At 40.4% G+C, this 27,700-nt stretch overlaps 1 protein-coding gene across 2 annotated transcripts in view; it reads right to left on the reverse strand.

Moving 5' to 3' along the window:
• Nucleotides 1–27,700, reverse strand: part of MACO1 (macoilin 1) — a 59,709-nt gene that overhangs the window by 23,824 nt on the left and 8,185 nt on the right. For both annotated transcript variants that reach the window (XM_045898409.3, XM_045898410.3), the window contains exons 2-6: nucleotides 21,140–21,281; nucleotides 19,408–19,534; nucleotides 14,148–14,271; nucleotides 12,404–12,582; nucleotides 10,650–11,151 (exon numbers count right to left, since the gene is read on the reverse strand). In XM_045898409.3, coding sequence (XP_045754365.1) covers nucleotides 10,650–11,151; nucleotides 12,404–12,582; nucleotides 14,148–14,271; nucleotides 19,408–19,534; nucleotides 21,140–21,281 — 1,074 coding nt within the window. The remainder of the gene's footprint in view (nucleotides 1–10,649; nucleotides 11,152–12,403; nucleotides 12,583–14,147; nucleotides 14,272–19,407; nucleotides 19,535–21,139; nucleotides 21,282–27,700) is intronic.

Raw genomic sequence — 27,700 nt, forward strand, 5'->3', positions numbered from 1 at the left:
TCAGGTGCAGAGGTTCCAAATTGGTAAGTCAATCTGGCCCAGAAACCTGTTTTGTATGACCCTCCTCGACTTTATAACTGGGAGATTTGACATCGATATCTATCTTTGGCATCTCTTCAAAATCTCAGAAGATTTAGCAACACTAGGCCTGCCATTCCCCACGGCGATGCCTGGCTGTCCCACTGGAAGGGTATGTGCTCCCAGACTCCCAGGGGCCAGGTGCAGACATGAATGCAAATGATGGCACCCCTGGCCTGTCCCGCTTGTGCCTGTGCCCTGCCCCGCTCCTAAAGGCGTCAGTCTGTAACACCAGCTCTTGGGTGGGGGGTGGGGTGGGGGTCATAAGGGCAACAGTCTTTTCCAGTTCATTATTCTGATATTACAACACTCTACCAAGAGAGGTGAAATGTATCTTATGAGACAGAAGAGCTGTCATTCTTCCCATAAAAGAGAAACTAAAACTTGTTCTAGTCCTGAGAGTCCCGGCTGGCTAGGAAAAAGGTCTCAGAGATTTGCAAATACTGAATGCCCACACTGGCTGTCAAAGGATTCAAACAGCTAGTTTCTAAATGATAGCGTGAGTAACATTTAAAGAATATAGTTCCTTTTCCTTGGAGTACCTCCCCCTTCAGGGAATCCACCGCTAATCCCCTTAGCTGGAAATCTCAATTCATTATGTGCCAGCAGGGATACTGACTCAGAATTTAACACAAGGTTTTATAGTAATTCCTTCTAAATTCTAGAGAGGAAACTTTCCAATTGTCTAACTAGAAATCCCTGTTTTGTTAGAATAAACCCTTAGTACTCAACATAAAAATGTTTCTAACGTGGACTCCCTGCCCCAAATAATTTGTGTTATTTCATAATTTAGTTACCCATACAATATAATTATCTTCTTTGATCACCTGGATATGAAGACATTAGGTAAACTGCTGACTTAAATTCACTGATGCCTAGTTTCTTAAGAGCTACATGGTTTTCAAGTCACAAACTAGCCCTGTTCAAGTATAAAATTATCATGCTTCTATTACCACATTTATATCTCAGAATATTATAGTTTTAAATCACTGCAATGGTTAATATAAACTCTGAATATATTGTGAATTAATATAAACAGAGCCAACCAAGTAAAACCTATAGGTGCCGTACATATTGTAAGCATGGCAGAAATGGAAATAAATCATGTCTGCTCAGAGGCAATGCTACCCAAACATGAATCAAAAACATTTTTTCGGGGCGCCTGGGTGGCTCAGTCGTGAAGCGTCTGCCTTTGGCTCAGGTCATGATCCCAGGGTCCTGGGATAGAGCCCCGCATCGAGCCCCGCATCGGGCTCCCTGCTCGGTGGGAAGTCTGCTTCTCCCTCTCCCACTCCCCCTGCTTGTGTTCCCTCTCTCGCTGTGTCTCTGTCAAATAAATAAAATCTCTAAAAAAAACCAACAACAGGGCGCCTGGGTGGCTAGGATGGTTAAGCATCTGCCTTCGGCTCAGGTCATGATCCCGGGGTCCTGGGATCGAGCCCCGCATCGGGCTCCCTGCTCGGCGGGAGGCCTGCTTCTCCCTCTCCCACTCCCCCTGCTTGTGTTCCCTCTCTCGCTGTGTCTCTGTCAAATAAATAAAATCTCTAAAAAAAACCAACAACAGGGCGCCTGGGTGGCTCAGATGGTTAAGCGTCTGCCTTCGGCTCAGGTCATGATCCCAGGGTCCTGGGATCGAGCCCCGCATCGGGCTCCCTGCTCCTTGGGAGCCTGCTTCTCCCTCTGCTTCTCTCTCTCTCTCTCTCTGTTTCTGTCTCTCATGGATAAATAAATAAAAATCTTTAAAAAAACAAAAACAAAACAACAACAACAACAAACATTTTTTCTACAGAGACAGAAAACAAACATGCTAAACTTACTAAATAGAACTATGGCTCTACTACTTATTTTTTCCACTTAATAATTTCCAGATAATTTGATGGCAGCTATAGCCAACATATTTAATTTAGTTAGAACCTCTCGCTGTCCAGTTTCATAATCTTCATTCTAAAATTTCAGCTAAGAGTAAGACCCTTCCATGGAAGCTACTCGGTGCACCTGCAGCAGCAGAGACACCTGCCCTGGCAGCCAGCACTTGCTGGAGCGGCTATCAGCAAGCCACGCTGTTGCAGGAGCTTGTCGGCGCCGCGGTGTGCGGGTGACACGTGCAGGGGAAACAGCCAGGGTAAAGCCCCAAAGCCCAATCCCTGTCTCCCAAGGCCAGATTTTTTTCCCACAAACTATTCCTGACACACAGCAAACTGTATTGAAACACAAAAGAGAACAATCAGATGCACCGTTCTCCCTCTAGCACCAGAAATGATATATAAAGCAGTCGAACCCTTTCTAACCTGGGGGATTTCCTTGGAGCAGAACCAGGGGATCTGAGCTCCCTCTCCAGCTATCACAAGGACAAGGAGAATGGCCAGGGCTGGGGGGGTGAGGAGAGAGAGAGCAAGACTCACCAGGAGAGATGAACAGATAAGCAAACTGAGATTGCCTCCCAGTTCTTGGCCAAGGTGTGGATTGTGCCTAGGTTCCCTGGCCCTGAAGCACAACCAACCCACTGCCAGAGCAAATGGCTTTTTTCTGAGAGCAGTTCCTCAGAGGAGTTTTCTCTCTTTGTCCCTTGTAACTTCCAGAAATTCTTGACCCTCCTGCACAGCCTTAGAAAATAGTATTGGGCACCTGGGTGGCTCAATCGGTTAAGGGTCCCGACTCTTGATTTTGGCTCAGGTCATGATCTCAGGGTCGTGAGATGGAGCCCCACCTGGGGCTTTGCACTCAGTGGGGAGCCTGCTTGAGATTCTCGCTCTCCCTCTGCCCTCCCAACACCCCCCGCCCCGTTCTTTCTCTCTATAATAATAAAATACTCAAAAAGAATTTAAAAAATAAATTTTTAAAGAAGAGTATTGACAGAGTACTAAATTTCAAAACTTCCTAGGAAATACCAAGGAAAGGGGCTTAGGGTGGAAACTATTCTATTTTTTAAAAATCAGACTGATAACAACCTACTCAGGAGCAACAAATAGTGGGACACTGGATGTTGGTGCCTGGCCTGGTCTGATGTAACATTTAGCTTTTCTAATTTCAAAAGCCTCTCTCAGCTGCACGGCAACTCAACTTGAACTACACTGCACTGCACTTACTGAGGCTCAGCTTTTTCTCCCCCCTCTCTTTCTAATATTTTCCCTGCACAAGGCTAATACTCATTCAACAAGTATTTATTATCTACTCTGTGTACCATGGCAGATAAGAGAAAAGGAGGTCCCTAACCTCACTGAGCTTACATTCTATTATGGATATAACAAGATTGTGTAAAAATTCACACTATATAGAAATGGACAATGTAGGAAGTAAATATCCCCTATAATCAACTACAATTGACTGTCTGGTAGATACTATTTCAAATAATTTTTTGTGTACCGAGAACTACATCCACCCTTATTTTGTAATGGCCCCATAATATATAATCTGTTTTGCTACTTCCTCCCCTTTAACAATCAATCTTGGAGTTTTTCCATTACCTTCTTTTAAGATGGATTTCCATCTTTCAAGAGAATCCTTTGTAACCTTTCCTATTCACACCACTGTGATTCCCCACTAAGGACTCTTCAGGCCTTTGGGGAGGGCTGCAATAGTCCATAAAAATGCCATCTCCCCTGGGGCACCTGTCCCAGGGACTGCTCATAGGCTCTACCTCCTGAATTGACTGCTCTGTCTTGTTTCTTCCCCATAGTCAGGTCTCAGCTTTGGCATGTATTCTTGCTTTGTGCCTACAATCTTGGGTTCCATGCACAGACTCTCTTCCCCACCTTCTGTTGTAACTTGGCACCAGCAAGTTCCTTGCCCTTCCTTGTCCCTGGAGGTAGGAGCTAGCGCTGCCCACTCCTAACCCCGAGATGGGCAAGTACCTGGATAGCTTTCTACAAGGGACAGGAAAGATGGATAGTTGTTAGAAGAATTGGTGTCTCTTTGTTCTTCTGGTGGACAGCATCTGCCCCTAATTTTCCTTGTTGCTCTGAAAAGCTTTTCTAAGATGACAAAATAGGAGTTTCTTGGATTCTCTCTTCGCATAGGTCTTTTTTAGTTATTCACACCAAGTCATACTGAATCCACGGATTATTAAAAATCAGTACCCCAAAATATGGCCCTTTATTTTCAAAGGATATATAATTTTTAGTTGTGCATAGACATCTTGAAATGTAGGGAAATGAAAAATAGGAAGTACTATAAACTGTCTCCTGATGTCGGTGCACCTGGGTGGCTCAGTGGGTTAAGCATCTGCCTTGGGCTCAGGTCATGATCCCAGGGTCCTGGGATTGAGCCCCAAGTCGGGCTCCCCGCTTTGTGGGGAGTCTGCTTCTCACTCTCTCTCTCTCTGCCCGCTCCTGCTCACTCGCTCTCTCTCAAATAAATAAAATCTTTTAAAAAAAGAACAAACAAAAAACTGTCTTCTGTTGTTTTTCCCCAAAGAGCAAGACCACACTAGGGAGGTTTATATAAGTCAGAGGTTATACAACAATCTCAAATGATAGTATTTGGAAGATAAGATTAAATTCAGAAATACAAAATACTGTGAACTGCTAGTCAAACCAAATTTGGGCAATCTGTGCCACCAGCAAGTCCAGTCAAAGGGGAAAGCTAGCTGTTTTTAGCTGGCTACTTTTGTCCCCCCTTTTGAAGAGAAATCTAAAATCATAAAAACAAATACAGGTTTATTTGGGCTAGAAAGTGGAATGAAGAGCAACGACATTCTGCTCGCCCACCAGCTTAAACCAGAAAGAGAGAAGTCACAAACACATGACAGCCTGCTGAAACACAATACTAATTGATATACTCATTGATGGACTAGAACATTATATAGCCCATTTAATAAAATATGTTATCATCAATCTATATGTTCCAAAACAATTTCTCTAAGATCCAGATCTGGTGGTCATGTAAATTAATCCCTGGGCATGAATGTTCAATATTCCTCAGTATAAGTGAATGAATTAGAATTTCTTAAAGTGCTTCTCTATCCCTCCCCTCTCCTCCCTTCCCTCTGAGGCAGGGCCACTACTTGCTTAGAGATTATCTGAAAAATCCTGATAAACATTTTCTCTTCTATCTCCCCCCTCCCCCGACCCCCGATTTCAAGCCTCCAAATAAGCAGAATTATATGAACAAACTAAAGTATAAGTGACTATATTTTGGTGTGCTTAAAATAACCAAATAAATTTAGAGGAATGAAAGAGTGAGTATTCAATATAGTATAGCTTTTCCCAGATTTCCATGTTTCCCTGAAGAGAAGGCTCTCCCTGGCTCCCTTGCTTCAAACTTTCTCCAGAACTTACTCTCATGGCAATGCCCAAACCCCAGGATCCCAGGCCTCCCAAGCTGTCACTAGTGGCCTCTCCTCAGGGTAAGTTGATGGTTACATCCCTGGTCTCAAGTCTTCCTGTTCAGGGCCCTTAGGTTTGCAGGTGACAAGTTAAGCCTACTCCAGAATTACCCCTCCTGAACGGGCAAATTCCATGCTGGGTGGTTCTGGGCTGTCTGAACCAGAGTAACTCCCAAGCTAGCTCTAATCAGAATTGAATTCTCAGAGACTCTGTAAGCTTTCAAGGGTAGGAGTGGATAGCCCCTTTATGTTCAGAGATTAAGTACGCCCTTGTGTCTTTGGGCAAGAACAAGAATTTTAAAAACACTTTAGAACAGCATCTCTCTATAAAAAAGGAAATGGATGAATTCTGAATAATTCATGGACTAATAATACATGAATTCTGAAGTTCTAGGCATTTCTTCTATAGATTTTAGCCATGAGAGCTTAAAATCTAGGTCTGGTGCCAATCCTTGAGCCAGCTTTAGTTGTATGAAAATTTAAAACAAAAAAAATATAAAGTAGAAAAATAAAGCAGGTTGATAAACCTCTTTAAAGCAGTGTGGTTAGGGGCGCCTGGGTGGCTCAGTTGGTTAAGCGACTGCCTTCGGCTCAGGTCATGATCCTGGAGTCCCTGGATCGAGTCCCGCATCGGGCTCCCTGCTCTGCAGGGAGTCTGCTTCTCCCTCTGACCCTCCCCCCTCTCATGTGTTCTCTCTCATTCTCTCTCTCTCAAATAAATAAATAAAATCTTTAAAAAAAAAAAAAAAAAAAGCAGTGTGGTTAGAACAAAAAAGGCAGAAGTCAAGAAGAAACTTCGGTCTGGTCCTGGCACTGCTACTGTAGCTTGGTCACCTGGACTAGCCATTTAATCCTCCAGGGCTCCTTTACTTCACTGATAAAAAGACAAGGTTGGGGAGGCTGGTCTAGATGCCTCTGAGAACTCTTCCATCTCCAAAAAAATAATCACCATTCTAAATCCTACTCAGTTTTGTTAAATGCATCTCTGCTCGGCAAACTGTGGATACTTTTCCTTTGTGAATCTTCGTACCAGATACTATGCAACTACATTAAAGTCAAATGTGATCTCTTATTAAGAACAAGTGCTAAAAATAAAAAAGATGAATCTTCTGTCTTGGGTACAAAAAAGAGACTAGAAATGAATCAAGAAGAGACTTTTGTTTCAACATTTCTACAGAATATGGATCACTTTACATCTTGTAGTCAGTTTTAAATTCTCTTCCTTGACGAGGAAACTGCAACAAGTAACAATCAGCAAGAACTCCTCCAGTCTTGGGCTGTATCTGAGAGGGAGCTTGATGCCAAGTGCACAGAGAACCGTCGTCTCTTCTGCTTGCAGGCCCTGAAACTGCAGGAAAGCACCTCAGGTGTCACCCTGACCTGCCCCATCTTCCAGTGACGGCTGAAGGAGCTCACGGACCTGCCATGGAATATTCCACATCAAGGGAAAAGAGGGTGAAGCTAAGTTGGCAAAATGATTTCGATATAATTTTTTTAAGATTTTATTTCTTTGAGAGAAGAGAGCAAGCGTGAACGGGGAGGGGCCGAGGCGGAGGGAGGAAGAATCTGAAGCAGACTCCAAAATGAGTCGAAACCAAGAGTCAGACGCTTAACCAACTGCGCCACCCAGGCGCCCCTCAATACAATTTAAGTGAAAAAAGCTAGATACAAAAACTATACAAATGCTAGGGCCACAGCGATAATAAGTTTCGTCAGTGAAACGAACATAGAACAAAATTTTAATAGTGATTCGTGTCATGTGGTGGGACTATTCCCCCTTTTCTCTGCCTAAATTTTCTGTAATTTTTTTGATATTTAAACTGTTTTAAAATTGACCACTGAAGAAAAAAAATTTAGCATATCTCATTCTAATTTACGTTATTCCCAGCACTTAGTAAAATAACTGATCTTCCACACTGCTTTTTCTGTTTTTATCTAGAATTTTCTCAGGTCAGAATTTAAAATATTTTGGCTACCCACATTACACATCTGTTTCTAAATATCTCGGGTAAAGAGCTCAAAAATCAAGCTAGCAGAGATCAGGTCATTTTTGTAAGATGTATTTTTCAAACAAAAAGAGGACTTTGGGCTGGCTTTCGCAAGTTCCCAAACTCTCCCTGGGCAGGATCCGACAGGCAACACTTATTCCCGGTTCCCACTTTCCCCCACCTTCCTTAACCTTAGCAGGCTATCAGCATCCTTTTCCGTGCAGGGCTGGACGGTTAGTATCTTCACCTTCACAGGCCATACGGCCTCTGTCGCCGCTACTCAACTGCAACTGTAGCACAAAAGCAGCCACGGATGCGGGCGCCTGGCTGGCTCAGTGTGGTGAGGCCCCCAACTCTTGGTTTCGGCTCGGGTCGTGAGATCCAGCCCCACTTCGGGCTCAGAGCTCAGTGGGGGGTCGGCTTGACATTCTCTCTCTCCTTCTCCCACTGCTCGCCTCCCCACCTTGCCCCACACGCACGCTCTCTCTCAAGTAAATAAATCTTAAAACAAAAAAACAAAAGCAGCCACAGACGCTACATAAATGAATGAGCGTGGCTGTGTTCCAGTAAAACTATTTTTTACAAAAACAGGCAGGGGGCCAGATTTGGCCTGTGTGCAATCATTTGCCAACCTGTGGTCTACAGCACACTGGAGAGCATCCATGGGGCTCAGAGGGATGGAGAAAAGACCTGAAGGACTACTTGCTCCTTCTAAGGAATGGCTGTCAAACCTTTTCACAGCCACACCAATCTACCAGAATTCTCTTTGAAAGTGGTACTGATGAATTTTTCCCCCAGAAGTCACAGAATTGGTTCCTCAAATATAGCCGTTCTCAACCACGATACCTACAGAATAATACCTATAGAATATTTTGCAATTAATTTACTATTAATAATACAGTACTGGTTTTTCAAATGATTTTTTAAAAAACATTTATAAAACAGGAAGCAGTCGATCAGTCTTCTCCCAACAGCCAGCCTGGCCCGTACACAATCCTGGGCGTGTCTGCGGTAGCTAAGGGCTCGTGTACACACTTTTAGCCTGTGTATGTTTGCATCAGAAGGAGCCTTACTGGGCGCTGCATCCAGCCCCTCTCCATCTTAAGATAACCACCCATTCTCTAGCTAACAACTCAAACAGGTCAGGTTTGGATCAGTTATAGTCTTAACTAATATCCATCAAAGCATACATGAAGTGAAACAGGAGGAAATGGGAGATAGCCAAGAAGGGCAAGAGGAAATGTGATAAGGCCTCCTACAAGCTGAATAATTTGCTCATATACTCTTCTTTTTATAAATTTCCATTGTCGTTCATCTTAGAAAAATTGGACAATGCATGAAAGTAAAAAGAAAAATTAAAGCCCCAATACTATCATGAGGCAATAACTATTGTTATCATTTTAGTTCCTTTCGCTCCAAATTATTTTTCTGTGTCTATTAGGGGAAAAGAAAAGATGTTTTTGATAAAACTGCTTTTTACTCTCTTCATTATTATGTCATGAGCTCTTCCCCATATAGTTTAATATGGCTCAAAAATGTGATTTTTGTAATGTCTATATTAAAAGTCCATCAAATGGATGGACCATATTTTATTTCAATTCTCCCCTGTTGTCGGGTATTTATATCATCTCCCTATTTTTTAGAATACATTAGAGGTTGAAAATAATCCTATGGAAGCTCACAACACTATTTACATATAATATTTTCTATTTATGTATTTGACAGCAGATGTTCCCTAGAACAGAGTAATGTCTGAGGCCCTCCAGATCAAGGCACATCAGAGTACGTTAGTGACCACAGGAAGAGGCATCCAACCCAGGATGAGACATGGGGGCACTGGACCCATGCACAGGAAAACTGGCCATCTGAGTCCTTGCACTTCTTTACTAAAGGCAGGTTAGGTGGTAGAGTCAATCAACGTTGGAACTGTGGTCCACGTGAGATACTGTCACGAGACTGAGCCTCGTCTGCTCTCTCTGCAAACCCAACAGAGGAAAACTGTTTTGCCTTGACTGCTATTAATAAAACTGTGTAGGAGAAAGGAGGTCAAAAAGCTTGTGGCCCATGTTTTGTTTATAGCATATAGTAAATTTGTGGGACATTTCCTTTGAAATAGAAAGTCAACTAATTGGTCTTTCTCCCATGGGTGCCTGGAGGAGGGCTCTCTGCTGAGTGTTTTCTCTGCAGGGCATCATGGGCAGAATGTCATTAACGAACACAAGGGGATGTCAGCCTGGCAGCATCAACAGCATGGAACGCTCCTACAAGTGGCTGGGGGCTCAGAAACCTCTCGAGCCTTTAGCGATAGGTAGAACCCAAACGTATTTCCCTTAATCTAGCTGCCAGTCAGAAAATTCAGACAAATGAATAATCTAGTTCATATAATTTATAATGCTGGAAACCTTCCCTCCTAGAATAAATTGTCTGCTCTTAATTAAGCCAAAGGAAGAGGGATATAAGATGACTTAGCGGAGGGAGGGAGTTTTAAGTGTCTTCTCGAGTTACACATAAAAAATGCTCCAGTTCAGATTCCAGTTTCCATATTGAAAGATACGAGGTAAAAGGAACACATGTGTATTTTAGAAAATATAAAAAACACAGCAAAATTAAGGCTGAGCCAGTCAAGGTAATGCAACAATGTTATTCTTTTACTTAAAGATGGGAAAAGGAACATTTCTGATTAAAATTTAAATCTCACATTGTATTTACCTAGGGGATTTTTAGAAATTACTTTTCAAACCTAATTTTCCCAGAATTATCTGGGACATAATTCACATTTTAAGTGGAATAACAAAAGCAAGCACAAGGTGGTGAGGACAACTTTCTCCACACCAGCCCCACCCCATCTTCTGTACCTTTCTGACAAAGAGCTGTGCACGAACAGGACATGGACTCTTCGCTTTGTGTCTCTGCCACAAGAACTTTGGATGTGCAAACAGAAAAGGACCAGCACTACAGATATGTCTCTCAACACCACAGGAGGAATCAAGTTACATGTGAATTGGTCAAATGTGCACAGAAATCACTGTCACCTCTTACTCCCAACACTGGAAAGAGCTGGAGTCAATGCTTCAGGACAATGGCACCAGGGGGCCAACAAAGCCATGCGAGATAAACACTAAAATGTCAAATCCCACAGAGTTATTAGTCACAGTATCTGATCACAACCAAGGCCTACAGGCCTGTATGGAAGTGTCTGTTTTTCAAGACCTAAGTCAACTTTACTGGAAAGTGGTGGGGAGGACACAGCACGCACTTACCTTACCAGTGCATCTGGTTTGCTTAGCTGGTTATTAGGAATACAGTTTTCCATTAAGTCCTTGTGTGTACTTGGGCTCTTGCTCGGGCATTTTTGCTTCTTCTCGTTTTTACTAGATGAGGAAGGAATGCTCCCATTTGTGGCGCTATGACTGCGAGGTGAGGAGTTCACAACTCCACTGGCATTTTTGTAATTTTTTGAGGAAGCAGTGCATGAGTCCTCTTTCAAGAGATTTTCTGTACTTCCCACAAGATCATTATTTAATCTTTTACTATTGATATGGTTTTCCATATACTCAATTTCTTGTATTTTCGAGTCTACAGGTTGTAGAATATTGTTGTTGTTTATTCCAAGGTTGTGTTTTTTGGCATCCTTGTCCTTTTCTTTCCCTTTTTCTCGGTATTCTATCTCTGGCAAAGTTGTGGAGAGTTTTTTGTTGGCTGGGATACCTCCGTTGTGGTGTATAAGGATCGAGGAATCCATATCAGGCAATCCTTTGGCTGCTACAATACCAAAAACAAACCAACAAACAAAAAAACCCACACCGGAATATTTAGTTGTATAAAAACACAGCACAGATTGATTCAACAAACTGCATTATCTACACTTAGAGACTCACTATATCAATTTGCAAACTCATTGAGAAGCAATAACCACACCACATTATGCTAACTTCAAGAAGCAAATCCAGATAAATTTGAGAAGCTGCCCATTTAGAAAATCACCATCATTTATAAACACCAAGCCATTATAGTTTGGGCCTTGAGAAGAAGATGAGGCTTTTTTATAATTAAATCATACTTATCAGTCAAATCAAACTTGTCTATCACTGGGATGAAGAAAGAGCACACAGGCAGGTCAGACTCTTAAGTGGCCATATTTTAAGAGATGCTAACCAAACTGTTAATAACTTTACTGAAAAAACAGCAATTAAATGAAACAAAAGAAGAGGTGTGATGTTAGGATATAGGGCATTATCCTTTTCTTGACTCTAGCATTAAGGTAATAAAAAGTCTGTGGCATTTACTAGACCACTCGAAAAGAATTTTCTGTATGAGGTCTACACAGTCCAGTTTGTCCAAGTCTACTTGAAGAGATTTTTGAACCATACCAGAGAATAAGATTTTGGTATATATGAACTAAAAACATGACTCCAAACTTCCAACTCTCAAATCAAAGAAAACTGATACTGCTGTCAATTCATCTACTGAATTGGACATATGCTCATTTGAGAGATCCTGTTAGAAAAAGTCCACTTTAAGATCCATACTGCATTATATGAGCCATTTAAAATGGGACCTACCTACCTTTGCTCTATTCAGAAGAATTTTAACTTATAAAACAATTGTTTCTGTCTACCTCTCGATCTTGCTTATACTTTGGTTCTTGGCTTGCCTCAACTACAAAGTCACAGAGTTATATATACATTGCTACTGAGAACAAATATTTTAAAATATTTATAACAGATAAAGTATTGAAATATAAAATAAGCTATAAAAATAAAATATATAAAAATAATAAAATAAACATAGTAAAAGCACATGGTCTTCAGACACGAGGTAGAAAACCCCCACACCCTGTATTTCATGACCAAACAAAGCAATGGCCCTGAAAGGGAACACCAGAAAACAGGAAAATCCTTGGTCATCTTCCAAAGTCCTACCAACGCTGCCAGGGGAAAAAAAAAATTCTACTGATAGCAACAAAATAATGACTAATCTACCCAGCCAACACAACTTTAGGGTAAAGACCTACCTTCCTCGGCCTCTTTTTCTTGCTTCTGTAGCATCTGTTGCTCTGGGGGGAGAGCTTGTTGAAGAAGCTGCATGTAAAATTCGTTCTCTTTTTGCACTTCCTTCTGCTTCCTTAACCGCATTTTGTAGCTTACATAACTTTTGAAGCCAAAGCCCAAAGTCACCACAGGGTACCCAATGCTAGAAAGAAGAAAATCTAGCCAGTTATTGTCAGTAAAAAACACACAACACATGCATCAAACACATGAGGACATCTAGGACTGAAATTAAGAAATAAATTCTAGATGATAATGGTATTAGAGCACTTAGTAAACACATAAATATACGGGATGTCTGCTGTGGAAATGAGAGGCAGCCGGCACACAGAACACACCCCCAGGGAGCCGCAGGACTGCTAGACCATGAGAGGCTGCCCACCAGACTCCAGCATTCTTCAAACCAACTCAAGAACTTAAGCCAGTGACTGCTGGATACAGTGGCTAATGTCTTTGATTAACACCAAAGTCCCTTGTGCATTATTAGAACTTGGCCATCTGGGGCGCCTGGGTGGCTCAGATGGTTAAGCGTCTGCCTTCGGCTCAGGTCATGGTCCCGGGGTCCTGGGATCGAGTCCCGCATCGGGCTCCCCGCCCTGTGGGAAGTCTGCTTCTCCCTCTGCCTCTCTCTCTCTCTCTCTCTCTCTCATGAATAAATAAATAAAATCTTTAAAAAAAAAAAAAAGAACTTGGCCATCTGTATGCTTTTAAGAACTAACAGGGTGGAGATTTTATGAGTGGGTAAAAGTAAACACTGTAAGTGTTAGAAAATCAAAACGGACACATATTCATTTTTAATACCACAGCCAGGGTCAAACTCAGGTGACTACTTTATTCTTGCTGCCTGAGGGGTATTGTCAACCAGCTGTTCCTGAAAAATCAGTTCATAAATACTCTGTCATACATAAATTCAAGAATCATTTAAATGAGGATTGATATTATCAGTGCCAATATTTGTTTTGTAGGACCAAGTTAAACCAGCTGCACTTGTAACTCTAACCTCTGGGATAAAAAGTTGAAATATTTTCATTCAACTCATCAGTCTGTCTAATATCATTTCAAAGCCTCTGCAAACACTGTCAAAACTCATATTCAGCTTCATTAACATTCAAACTTATAAATTATAATTAGTCTAAATGTGATCCCACTACAAATTTAAAGTGACAAGTTTTATTGACCAAGTTTACTTAATTCACTTGCTTGTGAAAAGACTTTAAAATATTGGAAACTATATCTTTTTAGTTGATACCTGTTTATTTTGGTTTCTGCCATAAATATTAGCAAAAATTAAGTCAGTTCATTTAAGCTTCATGAAATAGCCATACATTTCATTAAGGCATTTTAGAATCCTTATCTGATTATAATAAAAATAGATAACATTTATCAGACACCTTTGTGCTTGAAATTAAGTTAAATACTTTACATATATCCCCACATTTCCTCTTTCCCACGACCCTACAAGACAGGTCCCTAATACACAGGTGAGACAGCTAAGGCTTAGAGAGAGTGACAGGCCCAAGGCAACAATGCTGTTAGGGGAAAGAGCTGGGGTTCAGACACTCATCTGCCTGAATAGAGGGCTCATGCTCTTTACCACTATGTTATGTTGTCTTCCGGGTTCATGCAAAATCTCTAAAAACAAAACTTATGATTGAACTTACCATTCTACATTGAACTGAATTATAGATTAAGAATACACATAATACTCACCAGTGAGCAGCAAATGGACGACAAAGGTCTACGTGAAAATTTTTGAGATCTTTAAACCTAATTGCTGCTTCAATATAAACAAAGAGTATCCAGAGCGACACTGTGGGCAAACACACTCCCCTTTCTGTGGGAAAGCAGCAGAGAGACAAGCATCAGTGATACATTAAACTAACATAACAGATGGGTTGTTTGGGAGACTAGTTCAACTGCAGTAACTTTCTTATTTTTTTTTGAGTATAGTTGACACACAATGTTACATTAGTTTCATGTGTACAACATAGTGATTCAACTTCCCTATATGTTATGTTGTGCTCACCGCAAGTGTAGTGACCATCTGTCACCACACAACCCTATTACGATATCACTGACTATATTCCTTATGCTGTGCCTTTTACTCCCGTGACTTACTCATTCCACAACTGGAATCCTGTACCTCCCTCCCCTTCACCCATGTTGCCCCTCCCCCCATGCTCCTTCCCTCTGGCGACCATCACTTTGTTCTCTCAACTACAGCAACTTTCATTAAGACTTCAAACTAATTAAAAAGCAATATGGTTCAGGGGCACGTGGGCAGCTCAGTCAGTTAAGTGTCCGACTCTTGATTTTGGCTCAGGTAATGATCTCAGGGCCGTGAGATCAAACCCCATGCCGGGCTCTGCCCTCAGCAGTGTCTGGTTGAGATTCTCTCTCCCTCTCCCTCTACCCCCCTCCCCACACTCTAGCTCATGCTCTCTCTCAAAATAAATAAATATATCTTTAAAAATAAAAAGGAATATGATCCAAACTGAAAGCTTTTATATGACAAAAGATGTGATGGAATCATAGACAAAAATAAAAGACAAACATTCTGGCAAAAAATATTTACAATATGTAAAAGAAAGGAGTCACAGCCCTACCATACAAAGAGCTCCTACAAATCAATAAAAAGACAACTGAAGAAAAGAATTTGCAAATTATAAAAGAAAAATATAGATGGCTTAAAAACATATGAAAAGATGCTCAACTTCACCACTGATTAGGGAGATACAAATGTTTCAAAAATGAGATTCCATTTTTTTTTAACCTACCAGATAAGCAAAATTTAAAAGACAGGTAATATAGGGAGGGTAAGGCAAAGGGTTCGTTCTCATACTTGGCAAAAATATAAATTGGGGCAACATTTTTAGAAAGCAGTTCGTCAGTATAATTAAATTTAAAATATTATACATTTGACCCAGAAATTCCAATTCCAGGAATCTACCCTATAGAAATATTTTTAAAAAGCCCTGGAATAAATGTATAAGAATATTCACTATATTATTATTTGCAATAGCAAAAAATGTAGAATTATTTTAAATGTGTATCAACAGAGAACTGTTTATGATAAATCTGTATAATAAAAGATGCAGCTTTTCAAAAGAATGATCTGTACTAACATGTAAAAAAAAATAAATTCTGAAGAATGAGTTATTGCACAAAGAAATGTTTCTGACATTTAAGTTCTGTTCTACAATTTTTTTTAAAAAGATTTTATTTATTTATTTGAGAGAGAGACAGAGACAGAGACAGAGAGAGCACAAGCAGGGGGAGAGGCAGAGGGAGAGGGAGAAGCAGACTCCTCGCTGACCCGGGAGACAGACAGACAGACAGACGAGGGGCTCAATCCCAGGACCTGGAGATCATGATCTGAGCCAAAGGCAGACGCTTAACCATCTGAGCCACCCAGGCACCCCTGTTCTACAAATTTTTTTTCTTAACTACAAGCTTATATTTCTTTTATAATTAAAAACAATTTTGGGGAGTGCCCAGGTGGTTCAGTCAGTTAAGCATCTGCCTTTGGCCCAGGTCATGACCCCAAGGTCCTGGGATGGAGCCCTGCATTAGGCTCCCTGCTCAATGAGGAGCCTGCTTCTCTCTCTGCCTGCCACTCCCCCTGCTTGTGCGCGTTCTCTCTCTCTCTCTGACAAATAAAATCTTTTTAAAAAAATAAACAATAAAAACAATTTTCAAGGGAGTAAAAAGCAACTTGCAATAGAATAAATAAGATACAAATAATGAGGTAATTTTCATTGATTTTTAGAATCAAAATCTGCAGGCTAGGTTTATCTATGTCAGGACATGATTAATAATGGGATTTTTTTTTTTTTTAAATGAAGATGGACTACATAGGCATGAGGTCCAATAACTCTGGAAAGAGCTCCTCTGAGACTATTTAAGGCAAGCGAGTTATAGAAGAGAGAATAGAGAGTCAGGGGAGGGAAATCAGTGATCTGAAGGACTAAATAGCTTTTTACTAAGGATCTTTGGGATGAAACAAAAGAAAAATCATAGCATCTTGGAACTACAAAGATCATTTAGTCCAACCTCCTTATCATACTGAAGAGTAAAGTAAGGCCCAGAGTTTATACAAATTGGGTCCAAGTTCACAGAGATAATCCTGGGTCTGCTCCTAAGAAGAACTTAAATCCCCTTAGACCTAGTCCATGCAGTAAGAAAACGCTAAAAGCTCTGTGAAGGCAGCGAATGGCCTCAACCATTCTTATAGATTTAACATACAAAAAAAGGGGCATTTTCACAGTGTACGAAGACAAATAGCAACTCTTAGGATAATGCATTTTCAAATTCATTGCAAAATGCATTTTCAAAAATTTATATTCTCTAACTCCCTATATTAATTTCTGAAGTTATCATATACATAATCACATTACAGAAAAAAATAGAAATTTTTGGACAAAATACCTGTATTTCTACACTTATCAAATAATAAAATTACGTTGAAAATATTTTTGAGCAAGTGAGTCATGTTGTACATACAGTTTTGTATTCTGTTTTTTTCCCTCTTAACAGCAAGGAAGTTTATGATATAATCATTCTTTTTTTTTTTTTTAAAGATTTTATTTATTTATTTGAGAAAGAGAGAATGAGAGACAGAGAGCACATGAGAGGGGGGAGGGTCAGAGGCAGAAGCAGGCTCCCTGCCGAGCAGGGAGCCCGATGCGGGACTCGATCCAGGGACTCCAGGATCATGACCTGAGCCGAAGGCAGTCGCTCAACCAACTGAGCCACCCAGGCGCCCTGATATAATCATTCTTTTGTGGCAATACATAATTGCATCAATGATTCCTAATAAACTTAAGAATTTTAAATTTTAACAAATGATAAGAGAAATTATTCCCAAGTTATATAAACTGTACTTAGATCTCTTCAGCCCAATAGGAATACAAAGTTTGCTTTGTTTTGTTTATTTGAATATTAATCATTCCAAATTAAAACATACTTCACAACTTAGCTATTCCAACATTTCTGAGCCTAGGGCTAAAGAGAGGCCAGTATCACTTATGATATTCGCTTCACTGCTGCTCTGTGGGTCACCCACTGAACTCATTCCCAGTAGATTCTGTTAGTAGTTATAGGAGTTGTTTTTTCCAAACTACTAAGACATTATTAAAGTAATTTAGGAAATCATTATAGTTCATCAGAGTCATGGATTGTTAAGCTGGAAGGCTCCCCTAAACATTATCTAGATTATTCCACCATCTTATGACAAAGAAGAAACTGATGGGGTGCCTGGGTGGCTCAGTAGGTTAGGCAGCCGACTCTTTATTTGGGCTCAGGTCATGATCTCAGGGTCGTGGGATCCAGCCTTGTGTCAGTCTCCTTGCTCAGCAGGGAGTCTGCTGGAGATCCTCTCTCTCCCTCTGCCCCTCGCCCACAAATAAATAAATCAATCTTAAAAAAAAGAAGAAACTGAGACCTAGACAGAATGACAAGTGTAAATGGCAACTCACTTGAAACGAAGACCCAGGACAAGAAAATACAAGGAAAAACTAAAGTATGAAAAAAATCACTTTAATTAGAGGAAAGCAGACTGAGGAACTGTCGTGTTAGCTTTAGGAAGAAGGGAGAGGACTGTGTGGCTCCACTCTAGGCAGAACATACCAGAAACAGCACATTTTGGTGACGAGAACCACTCAAGAACTCGGGAGATCAGGACGGTGAAAGTGCTTCAAATGACACATAAGGAGAAGCTGATGAAACCAGAGATGCTGTGCCTACAGACAAGAAGGCCCGAGAGGATAGGACAGTGTCTTGAAATCTCTACAAAATGCTAACCGTGGATGGGAGACCACACTCCTTTCGTGTGGTTCCAATGCAGGCATGCGGTGTTGGGGCTTGAGGGGATGGTCTGCAGACCCCTTGAATCTGAAGGCAAGTGGTGTACACTTCCCTATGCTTGGGGGGAAAGCCTCCTTATATCCTCTAAGAGATAAACAAACCCCCAAACAGTCAAGATGTACTGGGTCAAAAGTGTAAGGAGGAAAATTCTGGCTCAGTATCAGGAAGAACTTTCTACTATAGCTGCCCCCAAAGCGGAGTTCCTTGTCACTGTGGCCTTTCAATCAGAGACTAAACCACTATGTGTCAGGGATGCTGTGGGGATTCTTATACCAAATAAGGGTTCAACAAAATGACCTCAGACATTCCTTTCAAAGCTGAAACTCCAGGAACATTTTTCCTATGTGGAACATCGCTGTCTACGAGTCTACCTAAACATAAACCATTTCAACTTAAAAAAAAAAAAAAAAAAAAAAAAATCTTCATAATGAGAATTGGTCATTGAGATGCCTACAATTGAGATGTCAAATCATAAAGACTTAAACTTTTCATTTAATAATGAAAAAAATATAAAATATATTTTAGAGGTATAATCTATTAGGAAAAGGCCACTTAAAAATGTCCACATGGGGGGCACGTGGGTGGCTCAATTGGTTGGGCCTCTGCCTTAAGCTCAAGTCATGATCCTGGAGTCTGGGGATCGGCCCCCGCATTGGGCTCCCTGCTCAGTGGGGAGTCTGCTTCTCCCTCTGACTTTCCCCCCTCTCATACTCTCTCTCCACTCTATCTCTCAAATAAATAAATAAAATCTTTAAAAAAGAAAAAATGTCCACATGAGCACCTGGGTGGCTCAGTCGGTTAAGCATCTGCCTTCAGCTCAGGTCATGATCCCAGGGTCCTGGGATTAAGTCCCGCATCAGGCTCCCAGCTCAGCGGGGAGTTTTAGTCTCCCTCTGCCCCTCCCCCACCCTGCTCGTGCTCTCTCTCTCTCTCTCTCCCTCTCTTTCTCTCTCGTGTGTGCATGCGCACGCAAAAATAAATAAATAAATCTTTAAAAAAATGTCCACATTAAACTCAACTCTAAATAATGTAGTCAAAGAAATCATTACATTAAAAAAGTTTGAATCCAAGATTTCTATCCATCTAAGAAGCCATTAAGACTTACCTGTGTGCCATACATACTGAACCCATACATAGGTGCTAGCAGCAAAAAAGAGCCATTGTATGGGGATGAACAGCAGACATATTATATTTGATGTGAAAGCTACACAAACAAAAAATACTGAGAAGGCCTAAAGGAAAAAACAAAACAAAATTAAAAACTCATCTTAGAACTTGTTATTTTCAAACGGATTATTAAAAGCATGTTGAACAAAATCTCTGAAACCGACATGCAAGAACTATAGAGCAAGTGACAACAGGGAATTTTAAACATATAAAAACCACTATGTAAAAAGTAGAGGTGAATTCAATATTAAAAAGTAATCCTATTTATGTCCTCAAATCAAGAAGAACTGGACCAGAACAAGCTGAGTTGGGTCCCAATGAGTTCATTTGGACTCCGCAGGTGGGTTACCTAAAACTAGAATTTTAACACAGAAAGGGTTCCTCTCTCCTCTTAAAACATTCCTAAAGAGCCTCATTCTTTTTTTTTTAATTTTTTTATTGTTATGTTAATCCCCATACATTACATCATTAGTTTTAGATGTAGTGTTCCATGATTCATTGTTTGTGCATAACACCCAGTGCTCCATGCAGAACGTGCCCTCTTTAATACCCATCACCAGGCTAAGCCATCCTCCCACCCCCTCCCCTCTAGAACCCTCAGTTTGTTTTTCAGAGTCCATAGTAAGAGCCTCATTCTTGAAGAACCGGCTGTTGGAGCACAAATGAACCATGACAGTAAGAATTATGCTGATGTTAAGGATTTAAATAACGCAGCCTTTCTCTGGACACACCACTAGGTATTATTCCCAAGAGGACATGAGCCCGAAGCCATCTTTTTGAGGCTCTGGATTTCTGAGTGGAAGAGTTCCAGGTATAAGGTGTAGCCAGAGGACACAAGAGAACTGCAGATCAGCCAGGGGAACAAGCCCAGGCTAAGCCCTTGCTCTAACCCAGTAGTTTTCAAAACATAGTTTGGGGATTTCCAGGGGCAGTGGGGCAGTGGGGTGTCTCTGAGATCCTTTCAGTGGGTCTTCCAGGTCAACACCATTTTCCTAACAATATTAAGATGGCATCTGCCTTTTTCATGCTCATTCACTTAGGATTAAGGTGGCTTTTTCGAGAAGCTACATGATACGTGATATTGCAATCCACTGAGTTCAGACGCAGATATGAAAATGCAGCTGCCTTCCATTAAGCCAGACATTAAAGACATTTGCAAAAATGTAGTCAATCTTCTAATTGTTTTGTTTTGGAAAATATATTTTTCATTTAAAAATGTAATTTACATTAACATGTAATGGGCTTGTTATTATTTTTAAGTGAATTAATAAGCATTTAAATTTGTTTTCAGTTTTGATTTCTAATATAGTAAATATGGATAGATCTAACCCAGATAAATAAAAGCTCCTCGGAATCCTCAGTAGTTTTTAAGAGTTTAGCGGGGCCCTGAGACCACAAAGTTTGAGAACCACTGCTGTAACTCTAACCCAATCACTAATGTGGTGATAGGGCTCCAGAAATACTTCAGAGTAGGACTGGGTAATTATTGCTTCCTTCACTACTCTGTTTCCCTCCCAAGGTCTTTGTCCCTCCCCTTCTTTTCACTGGAATGGTAGAGAAGGGTGGGTGAGGTATAATGATTTGATAGTGGGTTTTTTTATCATCAGTTACTGAAGACTTTCTTAGAAAATTAAACCCCTTAGACTTGAAAAACATATTAATAAACATACCAGTCCCTGGTATCTGAAGGAATCATAGACGCTCCTGATGAAAAGCCAAAACGGCCACAGGTATTCAAATCTGAACTCCAGGACAAAATCTGCCAGGAGGACAAGTGCCCACACTACCAGGAATTTCAGGTATAAAAATGTACTGCAAAGCATAAAAATAGAGAATTAATTGAAGGTCATTGGTGAAGCACTAGAAAAAGAAAATGCACTGCTTTCTTTAAGAGACAAAAATATCTTCACATACCATGAAAATAACGGCGATAAAGGACAGAGGGAGATGTTGCTACAACCCACCTAAATTTTAAAAGCTCTGCCATTCACTCCGAGACCCACAACTATCAAAGTAAGATGATGACCAAAAATGCTTAATTCTATCTAAGATGGAAAAAAATTTTACATTTCACCACTATTTTAAAATGTGCTAAGTGTCTGATTTAAAATACTGCAACACTCTCAAAATTACAGCTTTCCAGCTCTTCTTCATTAGAAGAAAATGTCATGGTTGAAAGCCTTCGAATTTGCTGTTTGCCCACCCCTCTACATCTGTTTGAAGAGTCTTTGAAATTCTTGATGCACATCCCTACATGCTTGAAGGATTCTGTCTTTTTCCCTCTTTTCTCCTCTTGCCTCTGTGTGGTATTCACCTGTATTAACCAAAGGACATCCCCAAATAGAAACTAACGTAGGGAGCAGTTGCCAATTACTACTATGGGTTGGGAGAACACAAAATGTACATTAAAGAAAAAAATCCTAAAGTATCCTAGCCCTGCTCTAGCTAAGATGTAAATGTGTGCTTCCAGCTCCCTCTGGATTTATGTTAAGTAGAAGCAGACTTTGATAAGCCAGGCAGGACACAGATTTAACCACTGCAGTAGCTCAAAACAAGGTAAGGACATGGATTAAAATCTCAAAGTCCATTCTTCTAGTTCATGAGTTGTACAATAGATAATAGAAGCCTTCAGATTAATAAGCCCCTTACTAATAAGCCCCTAATTCTATGTCCTTAACGCAGTCAATTCTGGAGCAGGTTAAGTTTAGGCATTAAAAAAAAAAAAAAAAGTTTTCTTAGATATAGATTGGAAATACCTAAAATCTACTTTGATTTGGGCCAGAGCCTTGTATGCTGCTTTGTAATACAAACATTCCAATATTGATGTGATTACATTAGCTGTTTGAATATACACCATCAACAACAAAATCAAGACTTTAATAAATCATTAAGTATATTAAAATAAGCTACAAAAAAATTATAAACTTGGGGGGGGCGGCAGACAACAAAAGCAAGATCCAGCACTGAGGATTCTTTCTGTGCCCTCTGAAGCCACAAAGGTAAAAAGATGTCAAGAACGGACACGTATGACCCTCGATGATACAGTAGCATAATGAGACATTATCTGCAGCTAGGGGCAATTTCTAATACTAACTCTTGGTAGAACTTCTTCGGGCTTGATAATAAGTTTCGATTAAGAGGTTTGCTATACAATCAAGGAACCCAAGGCAAACCAGAAGAAAACAGGCAAGTCCCACCTTTTAGTTTCATTTCACTAGAATCATATTAGCCAGATGAAGATGGGGCCCTCGTTCTCACCCATTAAAAATCCATCATTGACCCAGTGGAGAGCAAGGCATATTTTACTAGCATGAACAGCTGAGTCATGTCGGCATTCGGGAACACAAATCTAGTTTCAAACTAGATTTTCAAGCTGCTTGGCTTTAAAACTGAAAGGTTTTTCCTTGTCTCTAGAACTGTTTCTAGGCACATATGGAAATGTTTTTACCTCTCCAATGAACACTTTTCCCCATGGGGCTGCCTCTGGATGAGGTGAATGAGATGCGGGGAGTATATCATTGTGTGCAGTCATCACCACTCCCCAGGTGGAGAAGGTAGAGTACTACCAACTGTCTCTGCCCCAAATGCTCCCAAGGCATGGCAGGATCCCAGTCTAGCAGGCAATGTTCTGTTGCACTATTTAGATAGCATTATCCCAAGAATGACAGCCTACTGAATAGCTTTTAATAGCCCAATCATTTAAACCAAAGGCAATACAGAAATGATCATCTTTGTAACAATGACTACTCTTTTTCAAGTCTGTGACTTCAAGAGAGTTCCTTTTTATATATTTCAGTTCTTTTCAAAAAAACTGCTCTCGTACTTTCATGTTCCTTGACACCCAAGCTCTTACTGAGTCACAGTTTAGAAGTACAGATATCTAAGGAAACTTGACCTTTCACAAACATATGCCATACCCTCAACTTTCCTCAGGCTCCCCTTTTAGGTGGGCCTGCCTCTAAAAATCAAGAGGCAACCTAATTAACAAATTAGATTTTACAAGTTTTGCAAAAAGAGTTCTAGAGCTTAGTTGCACAATCATGCGAATATATGTATTGTTCCTGAACTGTACACTTAAAAATGGCTAAGATGCTGAATTTTACATTATGTGTTTGACCACACTTTTAAATATAAATAAATAAATAATTCTTTACTCATCTTTTTAAAAAAAGTTGATTTTACTTTAGGACTAGTACTGAATTCTATTGATTCATTTCTGCCTTCAGGGTTTTAGAAAGTTTAAGACAGTTGCCTGATTCAGTATTCACTTAGTCCTCTGTAGCAGTAACTCATGCTTATTATTCTTCTATAGGTACATGTAAAAAAGTTAAAAGACAAGTAACCTAAAATGACTGCTTATCAGTACCCTAATTCCTTTCCTTCCATGTTCTGAAGGTCATAAGATTTTGCCAAATCCAAAGAGATGGCATTCTACTGGGGAGAGAAAGTTAGGTTTTAAGCCATTATAGCATTCCAAAATATTTCTTTTAAACCATGAAGAGAATGTGATCAAATATAAAATATTTTTATACATACAGTTCACAACATGGTTCATAACTTGATGTTACTTTCTCTGATCCAAACACATTTATGAATAACTATAAAATATCTTGAACAAAAATTTAAAGCGTAACTACAATGAAAAGGTATTTTCCATAGTAATATAATCGAACAAGGGCAGACCAGTAATGTCTTTTGATGGTCTTATAAGCTTCTGTTCTGGATGCCAGTGAAATTAAGAAGAGACATGTGTGGGGGCGCCTGGGTGGCTCAGTTGGTTAAGCGACTGCCTTCGGCTCAGGTCATGATCCTGGAGTCCCGGGATCAAGTCCCGCATCGGGCTCCCTGCTCGGCAGGGAGTCTGCTTATCTCTCTGACCCTCCCCCCTCTCATGCTCTCTGTCTCTCACTCTCTCTCTCTCAAATAAATAAATTAATTAAAAAAAAAATTAAAAAAAAAAAAGAAGAGACATGTGTGATTATTAGGCTTAATGGTGGTGATTCTTTCAAAGGGGTTATTAACTATAAGTTTCTTTCCCCTCCTCCATTCTATTCCTACCCTTGCCATTTCCAGCCATTTTTAACCTGAATCTATTTGGCAATACTCTTCACCTATGGATTAATGATTAATCACCTATGATTAATGAGAAGCAGTATTGAACATTTTGCTTTTTCCAAGTGAAGTGCACCTCCTTTCTAGTACCACTAGCTGCTATCATGTAGATCATTTCTGGAGCCCACATAATTACCGTGAGTGTGGCCATCAATCCTCAGTACCTGACCTTTTCCCTAGGCAGACTAATAATGGCCATTTAGTTCACCTGGTCCTCACCACAGAAATGACTCTGTAGAAGATTTCACTGGCTGTGCTAGTGGCCATCTATCTCAATCCCTAGCTTGCCTGTCTTCTCTGGAATAGCAACTGTGAATTGCTTTTAGCTTTCAGTATGTGGCATGATACTTCTTAAACCAAACTGCTGTCTTCTCTGTTATCAAATACCTCTCCCTACTCCACATCACCTCTAGAATATTCATCCAGCCTCTTGTCCAGCCCATCCTCCTACTGAAATCAGATTATGTGTAATTATAGTCCTGCTACTCCAAGTGTGGTCCATGGACCAGCATCATCAGCATCACTATGAGCTTTTTAGAACAAAAGTATTTCAGGGCCCATCCCAGACCTATTTCATCTAAGCCTGCATTTTCACCGGATCCCTAGACCATCTGTCTGTACATTAAAACTTGAGAAGTACTGGCCCATGGTATAAACTTCTCATTGTCATGGAACCTCCACTGAATTCCACAGTGTCTCAGAAATTAAACAACTATCTACTTAAATAATCAATACTTATCTCCAAACCCTTAGTTCTCCTTCCCTCAATTGGGAACACTGTTCAGGGTTGATTCTTCCATTTTCTTACCTTTCTATCTGAGTCACAGACAAGATCCCCACCTCCGTACAATTTAACCTAATGAAGCACTTCTGCTACTACACCCATCCTTCAGCACACAACACAGACATCACATCATTAAAGAAGGTCTCCCTGATCCCAAAGTAAAGACTGTTACCCCATTATATGCTCACATAGCATCCCGTACTGTAAGAACATTTAATCACGGTTATAAATAAACAGTATTTTATTTAATTAACTATTTAGATGTAAAGTCCACAAGAACAAAAGAGCTGCCTATTTTGTTCCCTACTTTATCCTCAGTGCCTGGCAGAGCACCCTGCACACTACAAAAACTCAACAAATATTTGTTGAATGAATGGCCTGCAATGCACAAGAGTGTTTAGAATTGACAGTAAGGCCTTTACCAGAGTACACACTTAAAATGAAGGTAGACAGAGAAATCATGCACAGATGACTGGGAAGGGTATCTGAACAAAGCAACATCAACAAAAGAAACAAATACAGCTTCTGCTCCGAAGATTACCATGTACCTGCTCCCAATCTGTTGTGGTCTTCAATAGGAAGAAATGAATCTAATCAGCCTTGCTCTGCGTACCAGACTATCACTCCATTTGGCCTGCCTGCCACTGGCTCGGCCTGCAGTGGGGGTTCTCAAAGTGTCTTCTATTTAGCCTAACATTAAAGAAATCTGCAAAAATGTAAAGCCACACCACTCTTCTCATGGATTTATTATTTTTATATGAGCTTGTAATTATTATTTAAAATGTGTCTGTCTCAATTTCTGATACAGTAAATATTGATAGATATAACCCATATAAACCCAGAGTGGAAAGAGGTCCCGAGACAAAAATAATTGAGAAATGGTGGACTACAGAAAGTTGTGCACAGGATCAAGATAAAATGGCCTCACCCCTGCTGTTAGGTTCTGCACCTGCCTCCTGGTGTGCAATCCAGACAGGAGGATGCCTGAGAAGACCTAAGCTACTCCTTATTTCTCTTTTCTATTCTAGGCCTCTTGCAGACTGCCAAGAGAACCTTTCGCGTGTCAATTACACACACACACACACAGCCACTGCAATGACAAATCTAGCGTAAGATATGCCCAATTTAGAAAGCATAAAGAAAACCTAGAATAAGAAATCACTTAAAAAAGCTTTTAAGAATTGTGTGGTGGGGCGCCGGGTGGCGCGGTCCATGAAGCGACCGACTCTTGGACCAACTCTTGGTTTCGGCTGGGGTCATGAGCTGGGCGTGGTAAGATCGAGCCCCGAGCCCCGCGCCCTGCGCAAGGCTCAGTGCAAGGTCTGCTTGGGATTTTCCCTCCCCCTGGCCCTCCCAACCACCCCCCTCCCATGCGCACACTCTCTCTCTAAAATAAATAAATAAATAAATCTTTAAAAAAAGAATTGTGTGGTATAGTGTTTTTACAAAGGATCACATAGACTGCAGAGATTTCAAGGACAGGTACTGTAACTTAACACAGTTGGAGAATTTAGAGTTTTGGAAATTCTGCTTCAAAAACACTTTCATCTAAAAAAACCAAACAAACCACACCACTTTTGACAGTGTGGACTCTGTGAGGTTTGGGATGGGGGGCTGCAGAAGCACATGAGGAGAAAGAGAACAACCCACAGGATTACGCTTCACATCTTCAGCAGTAGTAATCATCTACCTAATCACACCTTACACTTACATCGTATGTGCAATTTTTCCGAATGCTTTCATATTAATTATCTCATTTTAGCCTTACAACTGTGAAATAGGCAGGGCAGTTATTACCCTTTCATAGGAAAGAAACCTGAGGAACCAGGAAGTGAGAGGCTGCGGAGCACTGTTGAAGGAGCACAGAAACAGGAGTCGAGACCGCGGAGAAGTGAATCCTACGTGGAATGCTGTGCTGCTGCTGAAAAGGTGAATGAATACATTTCCATGGGAAGAAACGGAGAAGAGATTAAGTGAGGAGAAAAGCCAAAAAGCCACTTTTATGTAAACTGGAATCGTACTTTTGTTAAGGGAGAAATACACACGTTTGCTTATATAGAAAAAAAGAAAAAAATGATACTTAAAAATTATATAACAGTGATCATCCCAGAGCAGGAGTACTAAGGTCTGGCGCATTATGCTAATACACTATCACGTTAATTTCTGCATACCAAGTATGTTACTTTTATTTTTTGTAACTCTTCATTTTGAAATAACTCTGGACTTACAGAAAAGTTGCATGAATAGTACAAAGAGTTCCCTTATATTTTTCACTCAGAATGCACAAATGACATTTTATCACGTTCTTGATATCATTCTCTCCCTATATATGTTT

The sequence above is a fragment of the Mirounga angustirostris genome, unplaced genomic scaffold (assembly GCF_029215605.1).
Source record: "Mirounga angustirostris isolate CCGP_5_RB_7025 unplaced genomic scaffold, mMirAng1.0.hap1 SCAF_4, whole genome shotgun sequence".
NCBI lineage: Eukaryota > Metazoa > Chordata > Mammalia > Carnivora > Phocidae > Mirounga > Mirounga angustirostris.